The sequence below is a fragment of the Melanostigma gelatinosum genome (assembly GCF_949748355.1).
Source record: "Melanostigma gelatinosum genome assembly, chromosome: 16".
NCBI classification, from domain to species: domain Eukaryota; kingdom Metazoa; phylum Chordata; class Actinopteri; order Perciformes; family Zoarcidae; genus Melanostigma; species Melanostigma gelatinosum.
Window position 1 is genome coordinate 12,430,015 of NC_136649.1, and position 27,484 is coordinate 12,457,498.

Consider the following 27,484-nt stretch of genomic DNA (forward strand, 5'->3'; position numbering starts at 1 on the left):
GACCGCCATTACACTTTTCCTCTCGCGCACCCCCTAGAGGCAGCTCGCGCACCCCCAGGGGTGCGCGCACCCCACTTTGGGAATCCCTGCTCTAGAGCTCATGCTATTGTACATTTCAAAGCAATACAGTAAATTGTACAAGTTTATAGGAGGACATGTGGTCCATTTCCTGTCTTTACAGTACTTCAGTAGCTCTGTTGACTGCCTCCTCTTCTTGTTTCCTTTTCTGTCTCCTCCTCTTTCCATCCTCTGCTATGCTGTGCCCCTTTTTTAGGGATCGGAGGTCAGAGGTCAGTGACTTTGTGAAAGAGGGCTTTGTCTGTGTGGAAAGGTCTCGGAGGAGCACACTTCCTCTGACCCTGAGTCCCCCCCCCCCCCCCCCCCCCCCCCCAACACAAACACACGGGTCGGGTTATGCTTGAACAGAACTAGTTTGTACCGTGTGTTGTAGAACCATGTTGGAAATCAAAAGGGTTCATAGTTGTTCCAAATGGCTAGGAGGAGACGTGTGCTCATTCTCAGACAGCCTCTGCTCTAAGGTAACAAAGTGTGGCACCAATAGTTGTTGAAAGAATAAAGTTCAAGCCTAGCTTCATGGCGTGAAGCAGGTATGAATGTCGGATTATTGCTGAGCACCACGTTTAATCTACTGACAGTCAACTGTAAACAACAGACTGTAGTAGCTTAATTCTAACTCTGACTCCACCACATTGGCTAAGACCTCCACTCTAGTCGGCACTTTGCGTAACCAAATACACTTTTTTCGCACTGTTTGCTTTAATTCAGTCTTTGTGTGTGTCTGTGATCCAGGGGGCCCGTGTCTGGGTCAGAGAGAAGGAGCAGCTGGTTCCCGCCACGGTCAACTCCTGCGGAGATGGAACGCTTGTCGTCACAACCGACTATGGAGAGGTAAGAAACCTCACCTCATATACGAGTCTCGTGTGATGAGAAAATATCCCGTTTCCACAAAGTCAAAGAAATAAAAAGTGTACGTTTTAGTCATAGTTGAGTTTTACAAACCTAGCGAACCTAGCGCCTCTCCTGCACGGCTGCTGACAATCACACTCAACGGTAGAGCAGGTTGTACCAGCGCCTGTTTCAGACGTAGTTTAGCCAGCGAAGCTAACATTTGGCGCTGGAGCTGACAGCGCTGGAGCAACAAACAGCAACAAGTTGCACTCTGTATTCATAACCCCTCTTTTGTAGTCAACTTTTGTTGAAACAAGACTCTGTTGGTAAAAGTTTGAAACCCTCCTTGCTGGTGCGGTTGCAGCTCATTTCAAACCGCGGGTGTTGCTGTTCATGGTTGGGGCCTTAGAGGTACACAGGTTTTCCCCATGAAAACTGTATAATTATTTATGTGCAGGGGACTGTTTTGTTTTTAGTAAACAGTATAAACAGAAGCAAATTGCAAACACTCTACAGACTGCAAACACATTTAATGATCTTAAACACTATCAGCATTAGATTACTTCTGAATGAAAGCTGCTGTAGTTGCTTGTTATATGTCATCTTGACTGCATTCGTTTTCAGATAAAGGTCATAGTGGAGGTGAAGCAGCTGTGCAGGTTCATCCGCTCCTTCGTGGATCGATAGAAACTCCTGGACATGATGCTCCACTTTCCTGTCCTAGTTCCTTCCTCCTCTTCTTCCTCCTCGTATATATACAAAATTCATCTCTGACACACATTCAGCCTCAGGAGGAGAGCTAGAATAGATGGAGAGCATTATGGGAGCACAAATGCACATTTCAGGATGTCAGACGAATGGCAAAGCCAGGTCGTCTGCTCCAGCCCCGGCCCTTTAACACCAACCCTCCAGCCAAAATAATGGAATTGAATGTTTAAATCTCATTATGAGTGTGTGTGTGTGTGTGTGTGTGTGTGTGTGCCTGTGCGCAACTAATCTGTATCAGAGCAACATGCACACGTTGGATTTAATGTTTTTTTTTTATGGCTGATGTGTTTGGCACACACACAATAACATGCGCTCCAGTTGGCAGCGTTTAGACGGAGCTAATAATAGACTTGCTTCTGTGGCCCGAATTCAAGAGTCTCAATCCTTCCTTTTTACCCCCAAAGCTGTGACCCCCACATCTCGGCTCTCCTTCACAGATGTACAATGGAACGAAGACAAAGAATGGCCAAATGCTGCTCTAAAAGCATCGTCTTTCGGTGTAGCTGCTGCGCCGTTCTTGATCGGGGACACAGCGGGATGAGACAGGCCTTTCCCAAAATAGGATTGGTTACAGGAGCAGGCATTCTCTTTGCTCTGGATTATGAATGTCCTTAACCTCCCCAACCCCCATCCAGTCCTCCCTGCCTCCCTCTGCCCTCCCTCTTTGCTAGCGGTTGGTGTTTAACTGTTAGCTCTGCAGGAGGTGGTGAATATTTGATCGAGAATCAGCAGGATGGGTACTTTAGCCTGTTAAAACAGGATCTGACCCGTGCAAACAGACCCAGGCTCCCCATCACTCCCTGTTGCTCTGCCCCTGGTTCCCATGATCATATATACAGCTTTAATTCCAAATATCCAAAGAGCCTCCTGAACCCTCGAGGCATTTTAATCGAGGCTGCAATGGTGGCTGGTAGAAAAAAAGAAACATGCTAAATTGAATCGCATTTGGCTATTTTTTGGAGATTGTTTTATTTGTTCCTTTTTCATGTTCTGCTCCCAGCTGCCATGTCACTCTGGTTCTGTAATCTACAGGCCCTGACCCAGTTCACCACATTAACAATTCTGGGTTACTAATTCTGTGGCTGCAAAACGGCAAGCCTTCATGACAATATATAAGCCAATATATTGGCTGATTTATAGATCCTTGGTGGAAGATCTGCTCTAAAGGGAGGCCTCCAGGAGGTATCCTTAACAGATGCTTTAACCACTTCACCTTTCTTCTATCAATGTAAAGGAGCTGCATTTCTACTCTGACCTGCTTTCAATCTCTATGCTTTCAATCTTCCTCCTGTGCAGGAAGCTCATTTAATTTGCCTGTATTTGCATCATTCTTTAAGTCACTACCTTGATAAAATCAGCCGATGAAACAAGAGGTAAAACCAATCGCATTGGATCTGTAAAAACCTTGGATCATACACAAACATCTCATCCGTGGACCAAGGTGTTACCTTTCCCTTTTAAGTCTGTGCAGCTTAGAATATGATTAGATTGCATTCGATAAGAGAAAACGTGAATTAACCTGGAGTAAAACTGGGTCAGCAAAGAAGTGGATGCAGATAAATATAGAGCACATGCATGGTATTAAGATATGATGAATGAACATTCTGCTGTTAACAGAGCTGCAAATGACTTGCGCTTGTATATTAAAGTAGAGCTGAAAAAAATGAATTGGCAACAGTTTTTTATTAATTGATTACTTTTAAAACATACACTGGTTCCACTTTGTCATTTGTGAAGATTTGCTGCTTTACCTCGTGTCATATAACAGTTAACTGAATATCTTTTGAGTTGTAGACTGTTGATCGGACAAAACATGCAACTTGAGTACGTCACCTTAGGCTCCAGGATATTAAAACGGATATTTGTTTTATTTAAAAAAAAAATTTTTAGACAGACTTAATCACCAACTAATGATTAATTAAAGTTCATATTTCCAAATTTGTATTGATAACCAAATATGTTAAGGAAATGCCGTGCCTGACAAAGATCTTTAGCAGAGAGAGAGAAAGAGAGTTAGCATCAGGTTCCAATGTATATCTCTATAGGACACATTTAAACCCACACAGCATGAACCGGACATGGGAAAATATGTAGATACAGACAGAAGACAACACAAGAGTAACACACACCTGCATCCATACACTTAAACAACACACACACACCAACGTGTACACACACATTACGTTATGACTCATGGACGGTGTGTGTTATGCGACCTGGATTTCGGTAGCTAGCGTGAAAGCTGCAGCGAAAGCTCACGCGAGCGCAGAATATGCTGCAGGGATGCCTTACTCCCCGTGCACACACAAAATGACTTTGGACTTGAACACACACACACACACACACACACACAGAAATACTGACACACTGTCAAATGCACCTAATTAAAAGTGCAAAAAACACTTGTTTTGTCTGATTTGGCACATACACAAGTTGATGTTGCTGTGTGATCTCGTCGTGACCCACATTCCTCATCACAGTTTCATATTCCTACCCCTCTGAGGACCCCGTAGTTACTCACTCGCTTAGTAACAGATAATGACATTAACTCTGGCACACACAAACACTGAATCTCTCTCGTCTCTTGCCTTCTGTCGGTCTCTCACCATCCCTGTCTCTCTGCAGTGTCCCTTATCTGTGGAAAATGAAGCAGGGATGGGATGAGTGTGGCTTTGCTAAATATTAGAGGATGATGACATATGGAAGGTGTCACACACCCCACTGCTGAGTGGGTGCTGTGGGGCAAAGAAGGCTTTAACAGGGTTTAAGCTTGTTTTTAACCTCCTCTTCCCAATCCAATGTACCAGATCAGTGGTAAAAGAAACAACAAGGGGAATGATGTCATGATGTGTAATGATATTACACAATCACACGAGAACCGCGGAATCGCAGGATCAAGAGATCTCACGAAAATCCACTTTGCCAGGTTTTAAGTAATGAGTTTGTGTCCAAACCACAGTGGCTCAGACCAAACAGTATCCCGGAGCTACTGGCAGCTACGGCTGTTGTTTAGGTGTGTGTGACGACATGGAGAGGCACTATTCCTTCAATACAACAGCAGCTCCTAAAGAGTTAGCATAGATGCTGCATTGGTTATATCAGAACTGGAGAGTAACTTAACCTAAAGGTGCTAAATTCCAAATTCAGAGCTTATCTATGATTGAGAGGTTGCCTCCACACGGAATGTTGAATTTAGCACATTTAACTGAAGAAATGTGCTTTGTTTGACAGTTTCCAATATTCCAGTCCAGTCCAAATGAGCTCACTATACCACTTTGGTTTAAAGATAAAGTGAATTGCACACAGCTCTCTCTCTCTCTCTCTCTCTCTCTCCCTCTCTCTCGCTCTCTCTCTCTCTCTCGCTCTCTCGCTCTCTCTCTCTCTCTCGCTCTCTCTCTCTCTCTCTCGCTCTCTCTCTCTCTCTCGCTCTCTCGCTCTCTCTCTCTCTCTCTCTCTCTCTCTCTCTCTCTCTCTCTCTCTCTCTCTCTCTCTCTCTCTCTCTCCCTCTCTCTCCCTGATCCCTTGAAAAAAAAGTCAAGGGATCATCAAAGTAGGATTCATTCTCTGGGGACTGGGAATCTTTCCAAAATGTCATGCCAGTTCATCCAATAGTTTATTTCAGTATAAACTATTGGATGAACTGGCATGACACATACATCCCAAGACCACCGTTACGATAACCATGAGCTTTGTTTATTTTAAATTAATCCTACACATGTAACGACTCGCTAGTGTACCAAATGTGTATTAATCCACAGCTGAAAATTGTCCCCAACAAATGCAGTTTTCAAGGACAACTTTTCACTGTAGAGAAATTACATTACAGTCATTTAGCAGATGCTTTTATCCAAAGCAACTCACAATTCAGAGTCAATCACATTTCTACACCGTAGGCACAACTACAGGAGCAATTTTTTTGGGGTTAAGTGTCTTGCTCAAGGACACATCGACACACAACTAGCAGAGCCAGAGCCGGGGATCAAACCGCCGACCCGCTGAGTGAAAGACGGCCCTGCTATCCACTTAGCTACGGTCGCCCCCAGACAGACAAATCAGAGTTGGTTAACCATGCTCTACTTCTGCGTTACTCTCATTCTATCGCTCTCTCTCTCTCTCTCTCTCTCTATCTCTCTCTCTCTCTCCCTTTCAGTCTGTCTCTCTTCATGTTTTTCTCGCACTAATTCCATGTCTTTCCTCTCTACAATAATGAATTATTGACCATGAGGTATCCCATTTTAGACTCTCTGGGTAGTCAAACTTATTGTGTGCATGTGTGTCTTCACATACAGTATAGTTTGTCTGTGTATGTGTGTTAATGTGCACCAAGAAGCACAGAATGTGTGTTGAAACCCACCAGAGGGCATTGGAAGACGAAGATGGAAACCTTTTTTTTCTTCTTCCACTTCAGCTGCGTTTCATTTCAGTCACTGACATACTTTCTCACTTCATAGCATCCCTCCTCTCTCTGAATCATCTGCATCTGGGTTGTCCCACATGATTTTAGTGCAGCACGTCTGCTTTATCTGCCGTTAAAGGCCTTTGTATTTGAAAGCATCTTTGGCCTTAGAAGCAATTCTAAAACCCAGAACTGCTGCCAAGGCATTTATTTGATCTTGTGATTTAATGTCCATGTTTTCTTTTATTTACAAAGAGCTCACCACTGGAGGTAGATCCTTCTTTAAAGGCACTAAACAGATTTTACACATCAAATTGAGTTTACTCGTCATGAGGAGTTCTACTCAGCCTGTGAAAACCGTTGTTTGATGTCTTTTGTGACTCTGGAAGGAGCTTTCTTAACTGAGAGAAAATAACCTTGATAATGATTATCCTTTGCCACCGAGCATTATGAGTTTTACATTAAATGGAAAGAAATAAGACAAGTGGAGATGAATTTTGACAACCAAGACCCAGGCCTCCAGATGTCCTAGTGTCCTTCCTCCATTCAACACATATAATTTACCCTGGATTGCAAAGGCACGCCTGACTTTCTGATTGACATGGCTCTCCATAAGCCTTACAATTACCAGCAGGGGTCTACACACACGCATCCATGTGCATTAGATAGGCAGACCAGAGAGAAAAAACGAAAACAAGCTGAAGGAGCCCATCAGAAATAAGGATGGAGGTTTCAGGAACTGGCATTGAGGAGTTAAAGAGGAGAGCTGGAGGAAGAAAAAGGAAGTCGTAGGAGGTTGAAATGTGGAAGATGCAGCGTGGGGCAGGCAGAAGAGAGAGGGGTAAACTAATGAAGGCTGGGATGATGTGAGGGTGGACGAGATTGAGAGAACAGAGAGAGAAATGACAAAGAGGGGGAAGGGATGAAAGAGGAGTGACGTACAAAGGGAAAGCAGGATGAGAGAGACAGGGAAGAGATGTCTGAGACATGAAGGCATGCAGAGAGCGAGAGAGGCAGAGAGAGATTTTAATAGGGTGAGAAAATAATGAGAAAAGCCTTATATGTAACTAATAGACTTCGATGTAATTTGAGGGAGTCTTTTTGTTCTCACAGATACAGAAATGAACCCTGGTCTGGATGTAATACAGTCAGTATGAAAGCGTCTCTGTACCGCTGTCAGAAAGCATGACTGACATTTTGAATTATAAACTTTGCGTGAAATTGAATTGTTACAAATAATAGCTTAAATTAAACCTAAATCAAGAAACATATGCAGCCTAGTTTTAGCACATTTGCTACAAGTAATGGCCACTGATATTGATCCCCCGCCTGAAACACTCATGAATATAAGTAATTGCTGTTGGGTAACATGTCAGCGCCTTTGTTGAGTACCACGCTTTTAAAAAGGTGAAGACACAAGTGGACGGGGTCATGAAGAGAGACAGCGACATGAGTTATGGTCTCTGTAATGGAGGACGAGGGGTAATTGGGTCATTCCATCACAGCTGAGTGAGTGGGGAAAGGTTAGTGACTTTATGGGTTGGACTTTTATCAACAGCAACAAGACATTTACTTCTAAAAGAGAGAGAAGGTTAGGAGTGCAAAAAACATTTTACGTGCAAACGATGCTGCGGCCCTGAGAGAGCCGTCTGCACGCAACAGCTCTGTGCCGTGGAAGACACAGTTACTGGAGTGAAATAGATTTATTTAAGAACAAGATGTCTGAACGCCTACAGCAGGCCCCTCTGCCACACTCAACCGACTCCCAACACATCTGTTACAGCAACACACATAAACACAGGCACACACACACAAACACACACACACACACACAACAGGGTGGAGGCTGGCTGTGAGACTGAGCTGACATTAACAACGCAGTTCTGTAAAGGCCGTGGTTTCTATTCTTAGACAAGTTGATTTTGCTGAAATGAATGAACGACCTTTATGCTGAAATATAATTACTTTGATTATCTGTGTGTGTGTGTTCGTGTGTGTGCAATGCAAGAGAGAAAGATCATAGTCGCTGCATGTGTGTGTGTGTGTGTGTGTGTGTGTGTGTGTGTGTGTGTGTGTGTGTCTGACATGAATACACACCGGGCTGCAATTCACCTGTCATGCCCTGCCAGGTCAGATCTGTTCCTCTCTCTCTTCTACTTCTACTTCTTCTTCTTCTTCTTCTCCTCCCAAAGACGGGTTCCCCACCCGTCTTGTCCCCTGCTCTCCAGTTGCCATGGCGATGGATGAGATAAATGAGATTGGGGTCTGGTGAGAAGAAGAGCCACGAAGCTCTGTATTCTCATCATGTGCATTTTCGTCATGTTGCATCACAATTGGCTAAAAATGGAATCATCTTTTTCTCTTTTAATCTTTGTTCCTCCTCACTCTGATCAAGGCACATTTATTATCGGCATCATAAGCAGCATGACCGCTGCAACTCAACTATTTCATTGACCTTTCATTTCATTTTTTTCTTCAATTGACCTTGACCACACACAATGCCAAGTAACAGCAGCATAACACTAATGCAATGCAGTCAATCTCAATACAGCACAGCACGTCACTCAGCTTCAGCGTGTGACATTAAAGGGAAAACTCACTTTAATACCAAAGACTGTATTTAAGAAGTGGAGGTACTCGTCATGGTGTCACCCGTTGCTTTGTGGACTTTGCTTTTCAAGGCTCAAGTTTGGCATTTTGGCCCTCGCCATCTTGGATTTTGGCGGTGGTCAACTTGGTTTTTGCAACGAGTGAACGTCAGTGACCATATTTGGACTGCGGAGGAGTGACGTGGGGACGCCTTACACAGCTCTGGTAGCGGTAGCGACCTGTCAATCACACGGTAGCCACACCCTAAAACATACCCTCCTTTATCGGCTGTTTTAATCGAAACAGGACCATAATTTACCAAATGGACATCATGCTGTATTGAAGAAGACTAGAAACTAGTGATTGAGAGCATAAACTCATGTTCACAATGTTTAGTGAGGTAATAAATCAAGTGAGACTCGTAGACTTCTTCACAATCAAACTTATTTTGCAACCAGAGGAGTCGCCTACCAGCACCTCACTAATGAACACATTATATCTTAGTTGTTTAAATCTTTTTGTAAAGACAGGAAGTGGTCTTGACACACAGAACACCAGCCATAACTGAGTGTCTGTCACCAACCTGGTTCAGTGGTTTTACAATCAGTCAAGCTCAAGAACGATCTAATCTCACGAGACAATTTAAACGATGTAAAAAGATATGACGACTGCTGCACCGTCAAATGCCAGTGTGCCTTGATTTTTTTTGGGAAATTGGGGTCTCTTGTGGACATTGGTTGCCTGCCGTTGCCAGATCCACGTAGATCCTCTTCACTCGTTTTGTAAAGTTTGCGTGTACGACTGAGGTAAAAGTAAAAGTGGGTACCTAATGTAACTTGCGTAATTCAACAAATTTAGAGATGATAAGTGACATTCTGTACATCTTGTTGTCTTCCAGGTGTTGTACCTGCAGCAGGCGGAGCTCACCAGGGAGCGGGTGTACGCTATGGACCAGTCCAGCATCGATGGGGTGGAAGACATGTCAGCACTGGCTGAGCTGCACGAGGCCGCCATCATGCACAACCTGTACCAGCGCTACCAGAAGGATAACATCTATGTAAGTGCATTCTGACAGACGCATGTGTTTGTAAGTATGAGTGAGAGGGTGTATGCACGTGGCCAAGTGTGTGTACTGTGTACATGAAGTTTGTGTCTTGGTGTACTCCAGTAATCTTTACATGCATGAGGCGTTTAGGGGGGAAACACAAATCATCTTATCAGACACATCTACTCTGAGTGAAATAGGAAAAGAGGGAAGCTTATGAAGTGAGAGTTAAAAGAACAAACAAACTAAACTCCACGTCTTTAAAGTTGTAATTCTTATTTTAATCCTGGTTGAATTGGCGACACCTGTGATGACAAATAATGACACTTTCAATGCAACACACTTAACAAATGAACCAACACATGCATGATTCTTGTTGGTTTTGTACATTAACACTGTAAATCTAATACAGTGTAGTATAAATGCTCTGTTGTCTTTCTCGGATCCAACAACCGACTCCATAATTACAACAGAAATGAATTGCTGTGACAATTTGCTTACGTTTATGTCTGTAATGAATCGAAGCATTAGCCCATGCCCATAAAACTCCATTACCCACGTTGCCTTGGGGAGTTTATCTCACCCATGACCATTGATGAAATGAAAACACTATCATTCATTTTTGTGGTCACAAAATTGATACTGAGATGAATTGAAATGAGTCAATTTTGATCACGTTCATGGTGAGTTGAAAGTCAGACATCTGGAAGGCCTGGAAACCGGAACGATTACCAGACAACAGACCAATAACATCCTCCCCGAGTGTGTCCTAATCTAGATGATGAAATATTGTCCACGCATGGATTTCACTGAAGCTGATCATAAGAGTTTACCCTGTCTGGGTGGGTCAGCTTTCTGTGTCACTGTGTGCTCATGCATTTATGTGCATATGTGTCCTTCAGCACAGTTTTATATGAGTGTAGTACACAAAATGCTCAGACAGGGTAACATGACACGATGGAAGGCATGCTGACTTCAAGTTTTTTTTAGTTTCTAGTGCAGAGGGATAAAAAGCAAGGTGACTGTTACAGCACAAACAGCTCAACAAGGGAATCCAGCCTCCCTCCTCTTATCATATCACTGATTTGACCTCAGCTTTCTAATAAAAATCTGGTGATTTGTCACTCGTCACTCCCACTATCAGATCTCCACCCTGATGTGTTCCCTTATCCTCCAGTCCAGATTAATATCAACACAAGGCTGCTTTAAAGTTCCACATAGTTATACTGTGGGTGTTCTGAGAGCGTGTTGTTTGCGTATGTCTTACTACTGTTACTGTAGAAAAGAAACAAATAAACAAAAATGACGCAGAGACGGAACCTAAATTGCTGCTTCTTTACTCCATTCAGACTAATATCGGCAGCATCCTGGCAGCCGTCAACCCCTACAAGCAGATCTCAGGTCTGTACGACCCAGAGAGAGTGGACTTGTACTCCAAGCACCATATAGGGGAGCTCCCTCCGCACATTTTTGCCGTGGCCAATGAATGCTACCGCTGCATCTGGAAACGCCACGACAGTCAATGTGTCCTCATCAGGTGAGTTTCAAGCATGGAGGCGGGTATTTTGATGATTAAACAGTCTGGTTTACCTCTAATTCATACTTTGTCCATCTGTCAGTCTATCTCCCGAGCCATCAGTCCATTCATTTATTAAATCCTGTGTCACAGGGGACTGCAGCCTGTCCAAACATGCATGAGGCCAGAGGGCAGTTCCGTTTTTAGAAAATCCAACACTTCCTACTGTCCTGCTTACCCAGAGTTGCGCATGCATTTTTTTTTAATGTCTTTGGATGTCTGCCTTATTTGCTTGAGCATGAATAGCTTAGCATGAAGCTACATTTTTTACACTTCAGATGTTGTATGTTTTAATGCAGTATTACTGAAGCTGTCAAACCTTTATATCAATTAAACAACCAGACCAGTTGAGACATGGGAATGTCACAGTGTATTTAATTAAATTGTGTGTGTGTGTGTGTGTGTATACTCCAGTGGTGAATCAGGGGCAGGAAAAACGGAGAGCACCAAACTGTTGCTTCAGTTCCTGTCGGTGATGAGCCAGAAGTCAGCCGGGACTCCTCCATCGGAGAAAAGTACACGAGTGGAGCAGGCCATTGTGCAGAGCAGGTACAGATGTGCAAAATGAAGAAGAGACACTTTCCTCTTCCTTTACAATTACTGTCAGAGCTGTTTCAAAGTATTTTGGGTCAAGCCCCCATCATCAAGTCTAAAGTAATTCAAAAGATGTAGAGACAAGTGAAAGTGAGTAGAATAATGTTGCTTTTGGAGAAACATGTAATGAATGGCCTCTGCAGCACATGGTGGGTGAACTATATTCTATCCTGCGTACACTGTTAAATGCACACGAAACAAAAGGCACTAACTGCAGGTTTTTACTCTCTGTGCAGTCCGATCATGGAAGCATTTGGTAATGCTAAGACTGTTTACAACAACAACTCCAGTCGCTTTGGGAAATTCATCCAACTTCACTTCTCTGAGGGCGGCAACATCCAGGGAGGCTGCGTCATTGACTGTATCCTCATACTTATGTACGAAATATGTACATTTGTATCAAATATACCAGCATTTCTGTTCTATTACTGTTGAATAACAAGATGTGCTGAAGGAGTATGTTTGCGAAGAACTCAGTTTTATTGTTGCTTCCTTGACTCTTTACCGTTCAGATCTACTGGAAAAGGTAACCACGTCTGCAGCCGGCTCATATCAAGTTTAAATTCATTGGGAGTGATTTGTCAGTGTTGCATTGTGAGTCATAATGAAATGTTGATGGTGGCTTTGCTGCATTGATTTTGCCGTAGAACCGAGTGGTGCGACAAAACCCTGGAGAACGAAACTACCACATCTTCTACGCTCTGCTGGCAGGAGCTAACAAAGACCATAAAAGTAAGGAAAAGAAGACGGATGTTCAAATATCAACAGTGTCTTCGATGTGAAACAGTATTCACGATACAAACTGGCGATACAAAAAGATATGAAGCAGCAGATCCTGTTTTAATCAGTTGAAGCATGTTTGTGTAAGTTCACAGCAACTTCTCCAGACTACATCTATGTAAGACGTGCAGTTAGGTATCGCAATGTGCATCTCTCCCAATATCACCCTGCTGACATTTTATTGTATTTTCTCCATCAGGCCTCTACTTCCTGGAGGACCCTCCCGAATCTTTCCACTACCTCAGCCAATCAGGATGTGTGAAGGACAAGAGCCTGAATGACAAAGAACTGTATAACAGTGTTATGGTCAGTGGGACAGAGTCCTTTCTTTGTCAAGTAGATTTAAGTTTTAGCTGCTCTGGAGGCTGAAATGATCAAACTAAAAACTATCCATATAACTACAAGTTCTTTGTAATCCGAGCTGACTTTCTAGGTTTACACTAGCCACACTAGACAATAGCTTCGCTGACAAAAAATGTAATCGTGATCTGAAGATATATAGATACCTAATTCCAAACACTAAGGGGATGTTTGCAGCTTGCAAATAGCACAACATAAAATACACCTGATAGACATGATGTCCCTAGAATGTCCGAAGTCTGAACCCCGCCTTAGACGTTAAAGTGTCTTCTTTGGAGTTTTATCTTGTAACACAAACAGGAAGTCCGTGCATTGCATCTTGATGTCAAAATGATTTATGTCTTGAGTGTAGCGTTGTCTGTACATCTGAAATTAGAACCACCATTCATCAAACCTCTCTAAGTCAGTGCATTTATACAGAATCTGCGACCATACTATATTCATTTTTTCATCTTCGCAGTCACTGAGATAAAAAGTGATAAAAGCACCTCTTCTGTTGGTAGTACCTCATATCATTTCCCTGCGTGTAGGAGGCGCTGAAGGTGCTGGAGTTCACAGAGGAGGAGATCAGAGACATGTTTAAGCTGCTGTCAGGAGTTTTACAGCTGGGAAACGTGGAGTTCATGACTGCAGGAGGAGCCCAGATCACCACCAAGCAAGGTCAGTGCACGGCTTGAGTTAGGAAAAGGAAAACTTGGAAAGATGTGTTGCAGTAGTGACATCTGCCTTTGTCCGTCTTTCAGTGGTCACTAATGCCAGTGAGCTGCTGGGCCTGGATGCCTTCCAGCTGTCTGAAGTCCTGACTCAGCGCTCCATAATCCTCAGAGGAGAGGAGATCTGCTCGCCACTCACTATAGAGCAGGTCGGCATACACATATAAAATAACAGTTATTCCCCCCCTTGTGATTGATCTCTGGCTCTTCCCGACACACTCATGCTCTTTCATGCCGACAGGCCGTGGATTCCCGGGACTCTGTAGCCATGGCATTATATTCCCAGTGTTTCTCCTGGATCATCCTCAAGATCAATCAGAAGATCAAAGGGAAGGAAAACTTTAAATCCATCGGCATCCTTGACATCTTTGGCTTTGAGAACTTTGAGGTCAGAACTTTGAATTACTAAGCGGGAAGCTGTTTTCTAAGTGTCACTCGTTCTCATCCACACATGCAGATGTTTGTATGAGATTATGTGTCTTTGCTTCCAGGTGAATCGGTTTGAGCAGTTTAACATCAACTATGCCAACGAGAAACTGCAGGAGTACTTCAACAAGCACATCTTCTCCCTGGAGCAGCTAGAGTACAACAGGTGAACTTCTGCATATACAGTATATCTATCTACAAACCTGCATAGACAAATACTTACATATTACCAGTTAGTTGGTTTGTCAGGGATTTAATTAGTTATTAACTTCAATATAACAATATGAAAAATAAAAAAACACAACTTTAAGGGATCAAATACAAACATTAGGTCCGAACATCAATCTAGATACAATACAAATATAAATTTGTGTCACCACATGAACAGAATTATGTTTTAAAACTATAACCATTGTCCAAATATGCAAATCATTATGTCTGCTCCTATGAATAGTAAATTAAGGACAATCTCAAGGTGGTTGTAATCATGACAACAACAACAATCATAACAAAAATACGAATAATACGAATAATAATAATGACTATCTGTTTCTAAATAGAGCTACAAATGACATTGCAAGAAGAGTTTAAATGTAAAGAAACAGAATTAGTTGGCTGGTACATTCATAACCACGCAATCTTTTATATTCCTTTATATTTTTTCTTTGTTCAATGAAATACTGTACACTAGTTTTCTATGTGTACACTAACTGTTTTGGGTTAACTCTCCACAGGGAAGGTGTCCAGTGGGACGCAATAGACTGGATGGACAATGCCGAGTGTCTCGACCTTATAGAGAAGGTAGGAAATTGATACGTCGTCACTCGTAGCGTGAACAGTGTTGAGAGCCGTAATAATGCCATCAAATGTTTCTAAATCTTTGTAGCACCAATTTAACAGCGTTCTCTCAATCAGAGTTTGGTGGACGTCGGTTAGAATAAAGGCTGTGCTTGCCGCCTCAGACTTCTGAAACTGATCGAATCATATTGGACGAATGTCTGAGAAAGTGGTGCTGATGCATTAAGCGGATGTTTTTTACCCTCTCTCTCTTAGAAACTGGGACTGTTGGCACTTGTGAATGAAGAAAGTCGATTTCCCAAAGGAACAGACTTCACTCTGCTGGAGAAGTTGCACAGCAGACACTCTGTGGGTCTTTAGTTTAAAAAAAAGAAATATTGTTGAGCCGCTGCTGGTATTAAACGTCACACTGTATTTGATTTTGTTGTGCCGTTTTCCTGTTTTCTGCAGACAAACCCGTACTACGTCAAGCCCAGACTCGCTGATCATCAGTTTGGAATTAAACATTATGCCGGGGAGGTGAGTGGTGTACAACTGATGCACTTCATATCGACACACTGTATTTGTAATCGTAGTGAAGTCTGTGAGAGCTACGATGAACTTGTCTGTCTTTGGCAGGTCCTGTACGACGTGAAAGGGATCCTGGAGAAGAACAGAGACACCTTCAGAGACGACATCCTAAACATGCTCAAGGACAGCAGGCAGGGCATTCAGATGCATTCAATGAATAGTTTGTTGGAACTCTTAGAAGTCCTGAGATTGTTTTAAGTAATACGTTCATGTCATTCAAAGAAAAATATGCTTTGAGTTTTTTGAGCTGATATGAATCTTTGATGCAAATTAGTTCTAGTACAATGACGTTAGATGAAAACCTATCATTCAAAATGTTTTCACCTGCAAGCAATACTATTTTGATTTGATTCGATTTTTTGATCATCATTAGTATTTCCACTGATATAATGTCTGTGTGTAATCCCTCATGTTTCGGTTGCCTCTCAGACTGGACTTCATCTACGACTTGTTTGAGAAGGTTGGCAGCAGGAACAATGAGGAAAAGATGGGAACGGCCAGACGCAAACCCACCGTGAGCTCCCAGTTCAGGGTGAGCGATGCAAGCAGTTTGAGACGATACGATCAACTCGAAACAAAGTAACTAAAGAATAGCGATAGATACAATGAAGTACTTCGACTTTAAAGTGTCAAAACTTGTGAAATTCACTTTGTAGTGATATAAAACAGAGAAATCAGCAAATCCATGCATTTAAACTGGAAACAGTGAATTTTTGCATTTCTCTTTGATATATAACAAATAATTATTTGTCGGTCACTCAACTATAAATGAGTTAAGTTTTAGCCCTACTGAGACATAAGAACTTGTTACATGTAATGATCATTGAAGGAGTTACTATGGTCATTTTGTTCAAGAAATGCACTTTTTTAATATGTTCACACACACATTTTAATATGTTCCCATCTCTGTCTTCTCAGGACTCCCTCCATGCTCTCATGGCCTCTCTGAGTGTAGCCAACCCTTTCTTCATTCGCTGCATTAAGCCCAACATGGAAAAGGTCAGTCTCAGTCTCAGTTCTCAAATTCACATTAATGCTGATTCCTAATGAATTTACAATCTGTGTCGTTTATTCTTCTAGAATCCAAGTGTGTTTAACCCAGAAGTTGTCCTGAACCAGCTGAGGTATTCTGGGATGTTGGAGACTGTGAAGATCCGTCGGGCCGGGTTCCCCGTCCGCAGAACTTTCAAAGATTTCGTCTCTCGGTCAGCATCTCTAAATCTACCTTTATCTCATCTTTTATCTCAGTTGTGTGTGTGTGTGTGTGTGTGTGTGTGTGTGTGTGTGTGTGTGTGTGGTAAAAGTGTCTGGATTTGTACCCATTTTTTTTGCTGAGATCTCTCTTGTCTCTCACAGTGTGTCCTCTTAATTTTCTGCCTGCCAGGTATAAAATCATTCTGAAAGAGAAGTCATCATCAGCATCAGCAGCAGGAGATGCTAAGAAGAGAAGCACAGCCCTTCTCCTCAAATATGACAAGACCAAGAAAGACTGGCAGTTAGGCAAGACCAAGGTAAGATTTAGTGGTTTTTGGCAACACATTTTCAGACATCACAAAGCTATTATGACAGAAGTTTTGAACCACTACCACTTGTAACAATACATGGTTAATCTTTCACCATCGTTCTGCAGGTGTTTATGAAAGAGTCTCTTGAGCAGCGTTTAGAGAAAGACAGAGATGAAGTCCGACGCAAAGCTGCCATGATAATTCGAGCCCACCTACTCACTTTCTCTGCCAAGTAAGACCCTCCTAATAGGAACTCAAATTGTTGGCATTCCTGTACAATGTTGCTTGCAAGTTCTTATTCACCTTGTTAAATATGTTTTACCCTTTTCTGTCCACAGGAAGCACTTCAAGTGTGTACGCGCCAGTGTCGTCACCCTTCAGAAGCACTTCAGGAAGCACATCCAACGCCGACGGTTCGTGAAGCGACGTAAGGCCACGCTGGTGCTGCAGAAACACCGGCGAGGTCAGGTGGCGCGTACGCGAGTTCGAAAACTCAGAGAGGAGAAGCAGAAGAGGGAGGAAGAAGAGAAGAAGAAAGACGAGGAGGAGAAGAAGAAGGCGGCGGGCGAAGGGGAGCAGGAGGAAGCGAAGGAAGGAGCAGAGAAGGCTAAATCGTCAGAGGACAGTGCTTCTTCTTCAGTGCGTTTTCTCCCTGAACTCTAAAACATTAGATTTAGCATCTTATCCTTTTCCCGTTGATTTACTAATTGAAGCAAATGTTGGTGCTTAATCTGCCATTTTCTCTTCTCTCCTCCCATCTAGGGTGAGGCCCGGCAGATGGACGACATCCTCCAGTTGGAGCGAGAGATCGAGCGCTTGCAGAAGAAGAGAGAGGACGAGGTGTCCCAGCTGTGCGAGTCCTCCAAACAGGAGCTTCAACTCCGCCGAGATGCTGAGCTCAAACGGATGAAGAAGGAGGCGTCTCGCAAGGCCACGGAGCTCATCGACCTCTCGAACTTCGGAGGCGTGGACATTTCGCTGGGAGCAGCCGCAGCCAAGCCTGCTGCGGAGGCTAAAGCTCCAAAATCTGCAAGTGCCACGAGGGGTGCGTCTAAAGAGGAAGAGGTGGACGAGGGCTTTCATGCCGAGGAGGAGTGCATCCCTCTCCCCGACTTCCCTCCTCCTGCTGAGACGGACGCTCCTATCGATCAGGATATATTTGCTCACCTCCCGCCTCCTCCGCCTGCTTTTGCAGAGGGCACAGTGCCCCCTGCACTACCTCCTCTGCCCACGGACGGTGCACCTGTTCTTGGAATTCCTCCCCCTCCTCTCCCTTCACCTGCAGATGGCTCCCTTGTCCCTCCGCCACCTCCCCCAGGAGAGGTGGAGAAGAAAAATGGAGCCATGGCAGACCCGGAGAGGAAGGTGAGCATGGTGGAAAGCCTGGGGGACGGGGAGGAGCCCATCTACAGCATGCCGGCCGACACCGAGTCAGATTACGACCAGGAGGAGGAGGAGGGCTCCATCACCGCCGGAGACGACAGCTCCGTATCTGGGAGCAACCGCGGGAGCACCACCGTGACAGACGAAGAGCACCCGAGGAAGTCAACCTGCACCAACGCCAGCGTCGAGTCCTACAGAGGCAGCTCCGACTCTGTGAGGACACACACTCACACGCATCCTCACACGCGTGCACGCAGATATGTATGAGCAGCTATGTATGCAGTGACAAATTTAAAAAAATGTACTCAGTATATAGAAAATCTTATAATGCAATGCACTTTTTCTTGTTCACTTGTAGTTATTTAAAATAAACAAGTGATGTCATCGTATGATGTTGCAGTACGCAGACAGTGACGATGAACACGATGGCATGATGGACACCGATGAAGAAGTGACTAATGGCAGAGTGACCCTACTTAATGGAAATGGACCGCCGTATTTCCATGGCTACCTCTACATGAAGGGTGGGCATCTGCGTTTCCAAACTATTAACTCAGACGATCTCATGCTCAAGTGAAAAGCATCTCCACCTTTTGAGTTTTAAAATGCATTTTCATGACGGTAATTTCATTCTCTGCTCCTTCAGCTGGTCTGATGATCCCATGGAGGAGGCGTTGGTGTGTGCTGAAGGATGAAACCTTCATGTGGTTCCGGTCCAAACAAGAGTCTCTCAAGTCCGGCTGGCTCCACAAGAAGGGAGGAGGCCTCTCCACTCTCTCACGGAGGTTGTTGTAGTTGTTACTGAGTGCAGCCTGCATGCTTTTTGAATCACAATCTCTGTTGGAAGTGCTGTCCAGTACAATTTTGATGTGAATGACCATCTGTCTTGTGTTGAAAAAGTCCTCGTGTCCTGTTGAGGTGCTGGGATCACATGTGTATCTAACCCAATGCTTTGAGTCCTCTGCAGTGCTGGAAGACTTCAATGTCCCTGTCAAAGCTGATGCACTTTGACTTTACTGAGATTTTACTTTTCAAGTCCTGGTTCTACTTAATCTACTTCAAAAAAGTCAAAAGAAAAAAAGAGCAATATTTTTACAGAAGAAAGGATGTTGTTTTATGCTTGTTTTGGTTTTATTCTATCATAAGCAACCTACTCGAAAAAATATTCACAGAACCAGAAAATGAAGAATATCTAGACAAAATACACAAATTGAATCCAATGTGGGACCTGGACATGCAGAAAAAATAAAAGATAAACTAACTAAACTCTAAATGGCACATAACACAAACAAGGTTGTTTCCATACAATTTAAACATGACTCAGGATAAAAAACACTAAAACTCTATAAAAGTTAGTTTTTTCCAGGTCCTGGAATTTATCTTTATGAATGTATATTTTATTTTCAACATTAGGAAATGTGATTACTTTAACTATACAATCCTAAAGTGCATCAAAATAAAGCTTTACATAGATTTTGTGTATAGTTGCTTCCACCCTTCTATACATGTAAGAAGCTAATTCACGTTGTCTTCCAGATAGAAATGAAGTCCAACATGTGCATGCATCAGTTATAGAGTCACATGAACCGATGTAATGTCTCGAATGGATTGTCTTGGCCTTTGTTTTCATTGTGTCTGTTCTACCTCAGGAACTGGAAGATGCGCTGGTTTGTACTGAGGGACAACAAGCTGATGTACTACGAGAACGACAGCGAGGAGAAGCTGAAGGGAACCATCGACATCCGAGCTGCCAAGTAAGATTACTAGGAAGCTCCAGTGCCCCACACACACACACACACACACACACACACACACACACACAACCCCTAATTCACCGTTTGTCTTTCTATACATCTGCATGTTTGAGACGTGCTCCTTTTGTGTTTTTACAGGGAGATAGTGAATAATCATGAAAAGGAGAACGCTCTGAACCTTGTGACAGATGAGAGGACCTATCAGGTGTTTGCTGAGTCACCAGAGGATGCAAGGTGTGGTGGAGACTCGAGTGACTTTGTAGATAACGGCTACTTCGGCTGCTGAGTAGAGTCATGTATTCAAACTTGTGATGACTCCTCTTTGTTTCTGTGCAGTGGGTGGTTCAATGTGCTCAGTAAAGTGCGCGTGTGCACTCCTGAGCAGCTGATGGAGATGTCCCATGAGCAGGCCAACCCAAAGAACGCTGTGGTCAGTCTCTAAAAACAACAACTTCACGCTGATATTTTTGTCCACTAGGGATACCAGAGCAACTTTTTTAAAGTGAGGCACAAAGGTTAAAAAAAAAGTCTCTCGAAAGTTAAGAGCTCTTTGTGTTGAGTTACATAACTTTATCATTTCTAACATGTAGAAGCAATAGTGCACCAATAATTCACATTTAAAATTGTTCTCGTCCTCCTGTCGTTCTTCAGGGAACTCTTGACGTGGGGCTGATCGACTCTGTTTGTGCTTCAGACAACCCTGATCGGTGAGTTGGATCAACAATCAAAAGAAAAGGAAATGCTGATTCACTTTGCATGTCGAGGACCATTTCATTCTTTTTTCACATTTTCCAAATTGATTGAATTTGACATCAGAAGATAAGCTTTGATTTGAATTTCCTCCAAATGAGTGAGAAAAAAAGCTCTTTCTAACGATTGTTCTGATCCTTGGTTGATCTCAAAGTATATATGAAAAACTGGAAGACCCAATATGCAATCACTATCGCTTAAATACAACCCTTAAGTGTCCTGACGTATGTTAAGGTGTTTCTTTTTTATTTAAAAACCATCATATGACCTTTGCAGGCCCAACTCTTTTGTCATCATCACGGCCAACCGAGTGATCCACTGCAACAGTGACACACCGGAGGAGATGCATCACTGGATCAGTCTGCTGCAGAAACCCAAAGGAGACGCCAGGATAGACGGCCAGGAGTTCCTCGTCAGAGGTGAAAACTCATTTCATCACTTTTTAAAATAAAATGTGGACTTATTATCAGCCATGTAACTATTTAAAACACAGATGTTTTAAATAGTTTGTTGGGGCCGTAGAAGAGACAGGAATTCTCTTTACAATATAGCACACTTACCATTTAAATAAAAATATGGATTATTTAGGAACACAGATTTTGGTTTAGAATATCTCAATATGAGATTTCGTCACAATATAAATAGCCTTGGGGATAAATGCTGACGTTGAATAATTGCATAATTCTGCTGATCCTGTACAGATTCTTTACATCTTTCCTCCACTTTGCCTCCCCTCTCTCTTCCTGACTCGTCACCTTTCAGGCTGGCTTCAAAAGGAGATGAAGACGAATGCCAAGAGCACCTCCCTGAAGCTGAAGAAGCGCTGGTTTGTTTTGACCCACAACTCCCTGGATTACTACAAGAGCTCAGAGCGAAACTCCTCCAAGATGGGAACTCTGGTCCTTAACTCGCTCTGCTCCGTCATTCAGCCCGATGAGCGGGTGCACAGGGAGACAGGTAGGGAAAGAGAAGGGAAAAGACAGCAAGGGCAGGTTTAATCCAGGATTAGACGTCGGAGGTTTGCGACTACATTTTAAGAGATAATTCCGGTTTTACATTGCTGACTGAGTCCTCATTTCACAGGTTACTGGAACATCATTGTGTACGGGAGGAAGCACTCCTACCGCCTCTACACCAAGATGCTGAATGAGGCCATGAGGTGGACAGCTGCCGCACAGGGAGTCATAGACAGCAAGACCCCCATAGAAACCCCGACTCTGCAGCTCATCAGAGACATCAAGGTAGAACACACATACCTATTAAGCAAGCAACACACACTGACTCCTATGTTGAATTTGACCTCTTCTTGTCCTCTCAGGAGAACAGTGTGAACCCAGACATCGTGGAGCAGATGTACAGGAGGAATCCCATCCTCAGATACACTCAGCATCCGCTGCACTCCCCTCTGCTGCCGCTCCCTTACGGAGAGGTCCCCAGCCGTAAGTAAAACTCAGCTAAAAATGAACTTCAAATTTTTCTTCTTTTGTTTATTCCTTGTCTTCTTCCTTTCACATTCCGTGTGCACTAAAAGCTCCCGTACGTGATACTGCCCTCTGCAGGTCAGAACCAAACATTTCAATTTAAATGTATGTGCAAATGAAAAGATATCTTTTGCTCCTGCCAGCACAAAGATAAAGAAGAATTTGCAGACTTTCGTTAATTATTTGCTGAATATCAGTTCTAGTATATGTCCTTTTTTAATTACTCTAAACCGCTAAATCATCACATTAATCATTTGATGTCCTTTTTATTGCTGTCATCTCTGGTCATGTCGATGAGCTACAGCTACATTTTCTTCTTCTCTGTCTTTGTTCACCTTTTTTTTTATCTTTGTCTGTGTGCAGTTCAAAGGCAGCAGGGCTATGCCAGTCTGCAGGATGAGGCTGTGCGAGTTTTCAACTCACTGCAGGAGATGGAGACGCTGGCAGACACGGTCCCCATCATTCAGGGCATCCTGCAGACCTGCCAGGACCTGCGCCCTCTCAGGGACGAGGTACTCTTTTTAGTGTCTTCTCTCATCTCAACAGCAAATAGCACTTAATAAAGTGTACAGATTTATTATAAGTATGTTTCGTCAGAAGTCTGACATGTTTGTTTGCCATCAAATGTTGATTAAACATTGATTGAATCTCACAGCACTCCATTTCTGTGTTTCAGGTATATTGTCAGGTGATCAAGCAGACCAATCATGTGCCTCAGCCTAACAGTCCAGCCAATCGGGCACACTGGCATCTGCTCACCTGCATGAGTTGCACCTTCCTGCCCAGTCGAGTCATCCTCAGATACCTCCGCTTTCACCTCAAGAGGTGTGTGTCTGCTTTATGGAATGTGTTTTTTGTTGTTGTTGATAAATCCATCATAGAGTAAATGTGTATTAAATATGATGCCACTCAGGGTACGAGAGCGTTATCCTGGCACGGAGATCGAGCGTTACACCAGCTTCGTCGGGGAATCCCTGAAGAAGACCAAGACGCGAGAGTTTGTTCCCTCTCAGGAGGAGATCGCCGCCCTGCTGGTGAGACAGGAGATGAGCACCACCGTCTATTGCCACGGAGGAGGCTCCTGCAAGATCTCCATCAATTCACACACCACAGCTGGAGAGGTACACATAAAAATACACTCTCACAAACTGACACGTCCTCCTCTCACTGATTGTAAGACGCGGTACAAGAGCTGGTGCTTGAATTGTGGTGTGCTGTTACAAACTGGTCAGTGTTTTTCATGTTGCAGGTGGTGGAGAAGCTGATCAGAGGTTTGGCCATGGAGGAGAGCAAGAACCTGTTTTCTCTGTTTGAGCACAACGCCTGCACAGACCGAGCTTTGGAGAGCAGAGTGATTGTGGCCGATGTTCTGGCCAAGTTTGAGAGGTATGTATATCGCTGTCAGGTGTCATATAGGCTTTATATTTAGAGTGATCTCCAACGGGCTAGTGGATTGTTTTAATCAATGCGGTTACTTGACCCGTGTCTGTATTTTTCCCAGGTTGGCAGGCAGCGAAGAAGAGGAGGAGGAAGGAGAATGGAAACTCTACTTCAAGCTCTACTGCTTCTTGGATGTAGAGAGCATGCCAAAAGAAGGAGTGGAGTTTGCTTTCATGTTTGAGCAGGTGAGCTTTACACAACTGCACAACACTGTCTTGAACAGAAGGAACCAGTTATTAATCGCTCATCACTTTTCTTCCAATTTAAATAAGGTCAAGTATTTCTCTCTGAACATCAATAGCACGAGCGATTACTTGAGTTCATTTCACGAATCGATATAGGTTTGTATCAAAGAGGTGTTTGGATTGGATTGGTGTCTGGATTGACACAAAATGAATTAGGGCTGTATCAAGAAAACTGATGTGAGTAATATTATTATTCTTTCTGTAAATTCAATTTTAACTATTTTATTTATATTAATGATATCAAAGCAAATGTATTGGCCTTGACATTTTAAAAGGGAATAATTATCCAAAAAGCACAAAAGTTCAGTTACCTCTGTTCACCATATGTGATAAATGAAGTGATGTTTCACTTCTGTAGTGGGAAAAGTAATTAATTCATCGTATTACTTATGCTACCCCAACACTGCTGCAAAATGAACAGAGTGAAGGTCTTGTACTGTCATTTTCTTGTTTTGTCTCTCAGGCTCACGAGTCTTTGATAAGCGGTCACTTCCCGGCCTCAGAGGAGACTTTGCAGCACCTGGCCGCTTTACGTCTCCAGTATCTCCACTGCGACGGGGCAGGGAGGGCCGGGTGGACCCTGGGAAACGTTTATCCAATCGGACGTCTCCGCAATCGCATCATCCACTCCACCAAGCCGGGCGTCGGGGCAGCAGGTGGGTCCGGAGGAGCTGGAGGAGGAGCAGGAGATGGGAAAGGAACGGCAGGATTACAGGGAGTCGTCGGGGGAGGGACAGAGAAACGAAGGACCCCGAGCTTCCTGGACGGCACCCTGAGGAGAAGCTTCAAGACTGGGTCCCTGAAGAAGCAGAAGGTCAGTGGTGGAAGTAAAGCTTCAGCCCATTTGCAACAAAAAGCTACACAAGGATTACACAACTCAAGCAAGTTTCAAATCATTTATAGTCAGAGAACACTCAGGAGAGCTTACTGAATTGGACATCCATACTTTTACACCATCCACATCATTTCCAGTTGGTGGCAAAGTGTGACACGATGTGATGGATTTATGCATTCTGCTGAATTCCCATAAGCTCAGTCAAATCCGTCTGGTTTGCTAAATGGCGGATGGACCTCGCAAGAAACTGCTTCCTGACTGACTGACCGTCTGATTGATAGTTTGATAGTTTGTTCTGACCCATGTTGTTGCAGGTGGAGGAGGAGCAGATGCTGGAGATGTGGGTGAAGGAGGAGACGTCGGCCACACGGACCAGTGTTCTGGAGAAGTGGACCCGGCTGCAGGGAATGCCTCAGCATCAGGCCATGCTGAAATACATGAGCATTATCAAGGAGTGGCCTGGATATGGATCTACTCTGTTTGATGTGGAGGTGAGAAAACAATAGAGGAAATGATGGATCACAGAGATTTGTAAAAAACAAAAAAACAAAAAACTTATTTTTTCTTCTCCTGTGTTTCCTCTGCCTTTGTAGTGTAAAGAAGGTGGTTTCCCTCATGACCTGTGGCTGAGTGTGAGTGCTGAAAACGTGTCAGTGTACAAACGAGGTGAACCGAAGCCACTGGAGACCTTCCAGTACGAACACATCACCTTCTTTGGGACTTCACAGCCGTGTACCTACAAAGTCATCGTGGATGAGAGGGAGATGTTCTTTGAGACGCCACTGGTGAGTCATTCTTCATTATTTACCTTTTATCTCTTTCTTTTTTTCTTCATCCTTACAACTACAGATTATTTCCATCACTGAATAATTGTTTGGTCTCTAAAATGTTGGATAACTTAATTTATCTTTTGACCTGATGCGGATCCGACTCTGAAAGTAAATAAAATCATTAAGTTGGTGGTTCATCACACTCTTGTTATTCTTCTTGTTCAGCCGTATCTTATGTGTTGTCTTGTGATTTTACCTGCTATTTTATATTTTTTATATTTGCCTCCTTTGAGGCCCTTAAGGTCTCGGCTTCTGCTGCTTTGATTTTCTTTTTTTTAAATATTCTTGTGAATCTACTAACTTTATGGAAATGCGATGCCAATTTTTGCTGTATTACCTCTTTTAATTTTGCCATCAAATTATCACTGAATCAGGACACATATTAACCCACCGCATTCGTCTCTCTCTTTAGGTTGGGGAGATCACCAAAATCATGAGAGCCTACATTAACATGGTGGTGAAGAAACGTTGCAGCACCATGTCAGCGACCAGCATAACCAGTTCCTGGGCCAGGTGATTGCCACAAATCAGTCAGAGCCCGCGGTTCATCCAGTGGCATCAGATGCCCCGAGCCACATGCATCGGTTGGTTGTTGTTTTTTTTTAATGGAGGCAGTCGCAACAGCCAGCTATTCCTCAAAGAAGAGTGGTGGATGATCGAACGGGGAAAAGCAAGATAGAGGTGGACACAGTAGCCAAATGCACACTCGACTGGCCTGGGTCTCACTTGGGATAAGGTGGGGGGGGGGATGAGGATCTATTTAGAAATGTGCATGACAAAGAAAACAACCTGTATTTCGGGACGGCCTATTCACATACATAACCTGCCAGTTCTAGTCCTGCATGTAGATGTTCAAGCACACTCCAAACTCTTCACCGCTTCCCTTTCCGGACTTAACTCATGAATAATAAGCACAACTCCGCCGTCCAGTCCCAGTCTGTCCCAAGTACCCCACCCACCCACCCACCCTACCCCCAGTAGACTGCCAGACACTCACTTCTCTGATTTCAAGAGTCTCTCTCTCTTTCTCTTCACGTGTCCTCGCTCCTGTTGCATCTTTGTTTGCGGTCGGTATTGAGTTATGATGCTAAATTCTTGCTTGCTTTCTCTCTGTCGTTCTCTCTCTCTGTTGTTTATCCCTCACATCAGCTGTGTCACATCTGTTTATGACTGAGAAAAAGGACTCGATGCTGATTGTTCTTCAGGCTTCTGAAGGGGACAATGAGCTCCCTGCCCTACATAGTGTTCACTCGCTCACTCGTCAGTGCCACCGTGTGGCCACAAGAAGAAAACAAAGCCAAAGGAAATGGCTTTAAATATTGCTGAACAATGTCAAATAGATATTCTTGAAAAGAGTGGAGGTTTTGCTTTGGAGGCTCTTTAACTTGACACGGAGAGTCAGTGGATGGTTAACAGCCTCACTCGGCTCTACACGGAGAACAATATCAACCAGAATAGTATGAGTCTAAACCTTTCCCTATCTATGTCTACATTTAACACACACTACATATATCTACTGTATATTCACATACATGTACACATAAACTGAACCAACATGTATTGTTTTGTACTGTATATCACACATTATAAGAGTTATTATTGAATCTTTCAGTGGCCACTGCACTGTACAGTATATAGATGCCATACTAAATGCAATGTGAGACCTCTCGTGTAAAATACATGCAAGTGAATGGTGTGAATAATGACCACTGTATTTCCGGATGTGATGCCAACACT

General features: G+C 43.5%; 1 protein-coding gene across 1 annotated transcript; it reads left to right on the forward strand.

Annotated features, from left to right (window-relative positions):
• Positions 1 to 455: 455 nt before the first annotated feature.
• On the forward strand, positions 456 to 26,264 carry myo10l1 (myosin X, like 1; the record flags this gene model as incomplete). The annotated part of the gene is made up of 43 exons (XM_079286130.1): positions 456 to 539; positions 811 to 909; positions 9,561 to 9,719; positions 11,057 to 11,244; positions 11,698 to 11,832; positions 12,114 to 12,238; positions 12,390 to 12,403; positions 12,525 to 12,609; positions 12,857 to 12,963; positions 13,548 to 13,677; positions 13,761 to 13,879; positions 13,972 to 14,118; positions 14,222 to 14,322; positions 14,891 to 14,957; positions 15,210 to 15,302; positions 15,405 to 15,473; positions 15,573 to 15,655; positions 15,954 to 16,056; positions 16,443 to 16,523; positions 16,605 to 16,729; positions 16,909 to 17,035; positions 17,155 to 17,261; positions 17,368 to 17,668; positions 17,792 to 18,625; positions 18,813 to 18,936; positions 19,059 to 19,200; positions 20,062 to 20,166; positions 20,305 to 20,400; positions 20,503 to 20,596; positions 20,818 to 20,873; positions 21,193 to 21,335; positions 21,679 to 21,873; positions 22,000 to 22,157; positions 22,235 to 22,355; positions 22,761 to 22,909; positions 23,074 to 23,222; positions 23,311 to 23,518; positions 23,647 to 23,783; positions 23,899 to 24,022; positions 24,546 to 24,896; positions 25,232 to 25,408; positions 25,511 to 25,702; positions 26,160 to 26,264. 43 exons carry the CDS (start codon positions 456 to 458, stop codon positions 26,262 to 26,264), a joined length of 6,309 nt encoding a protein of 2,102 aa, XP_079142256.1.
• Positions 26,265 to 27,484: the final 1,220 nt, after the last annotated feature.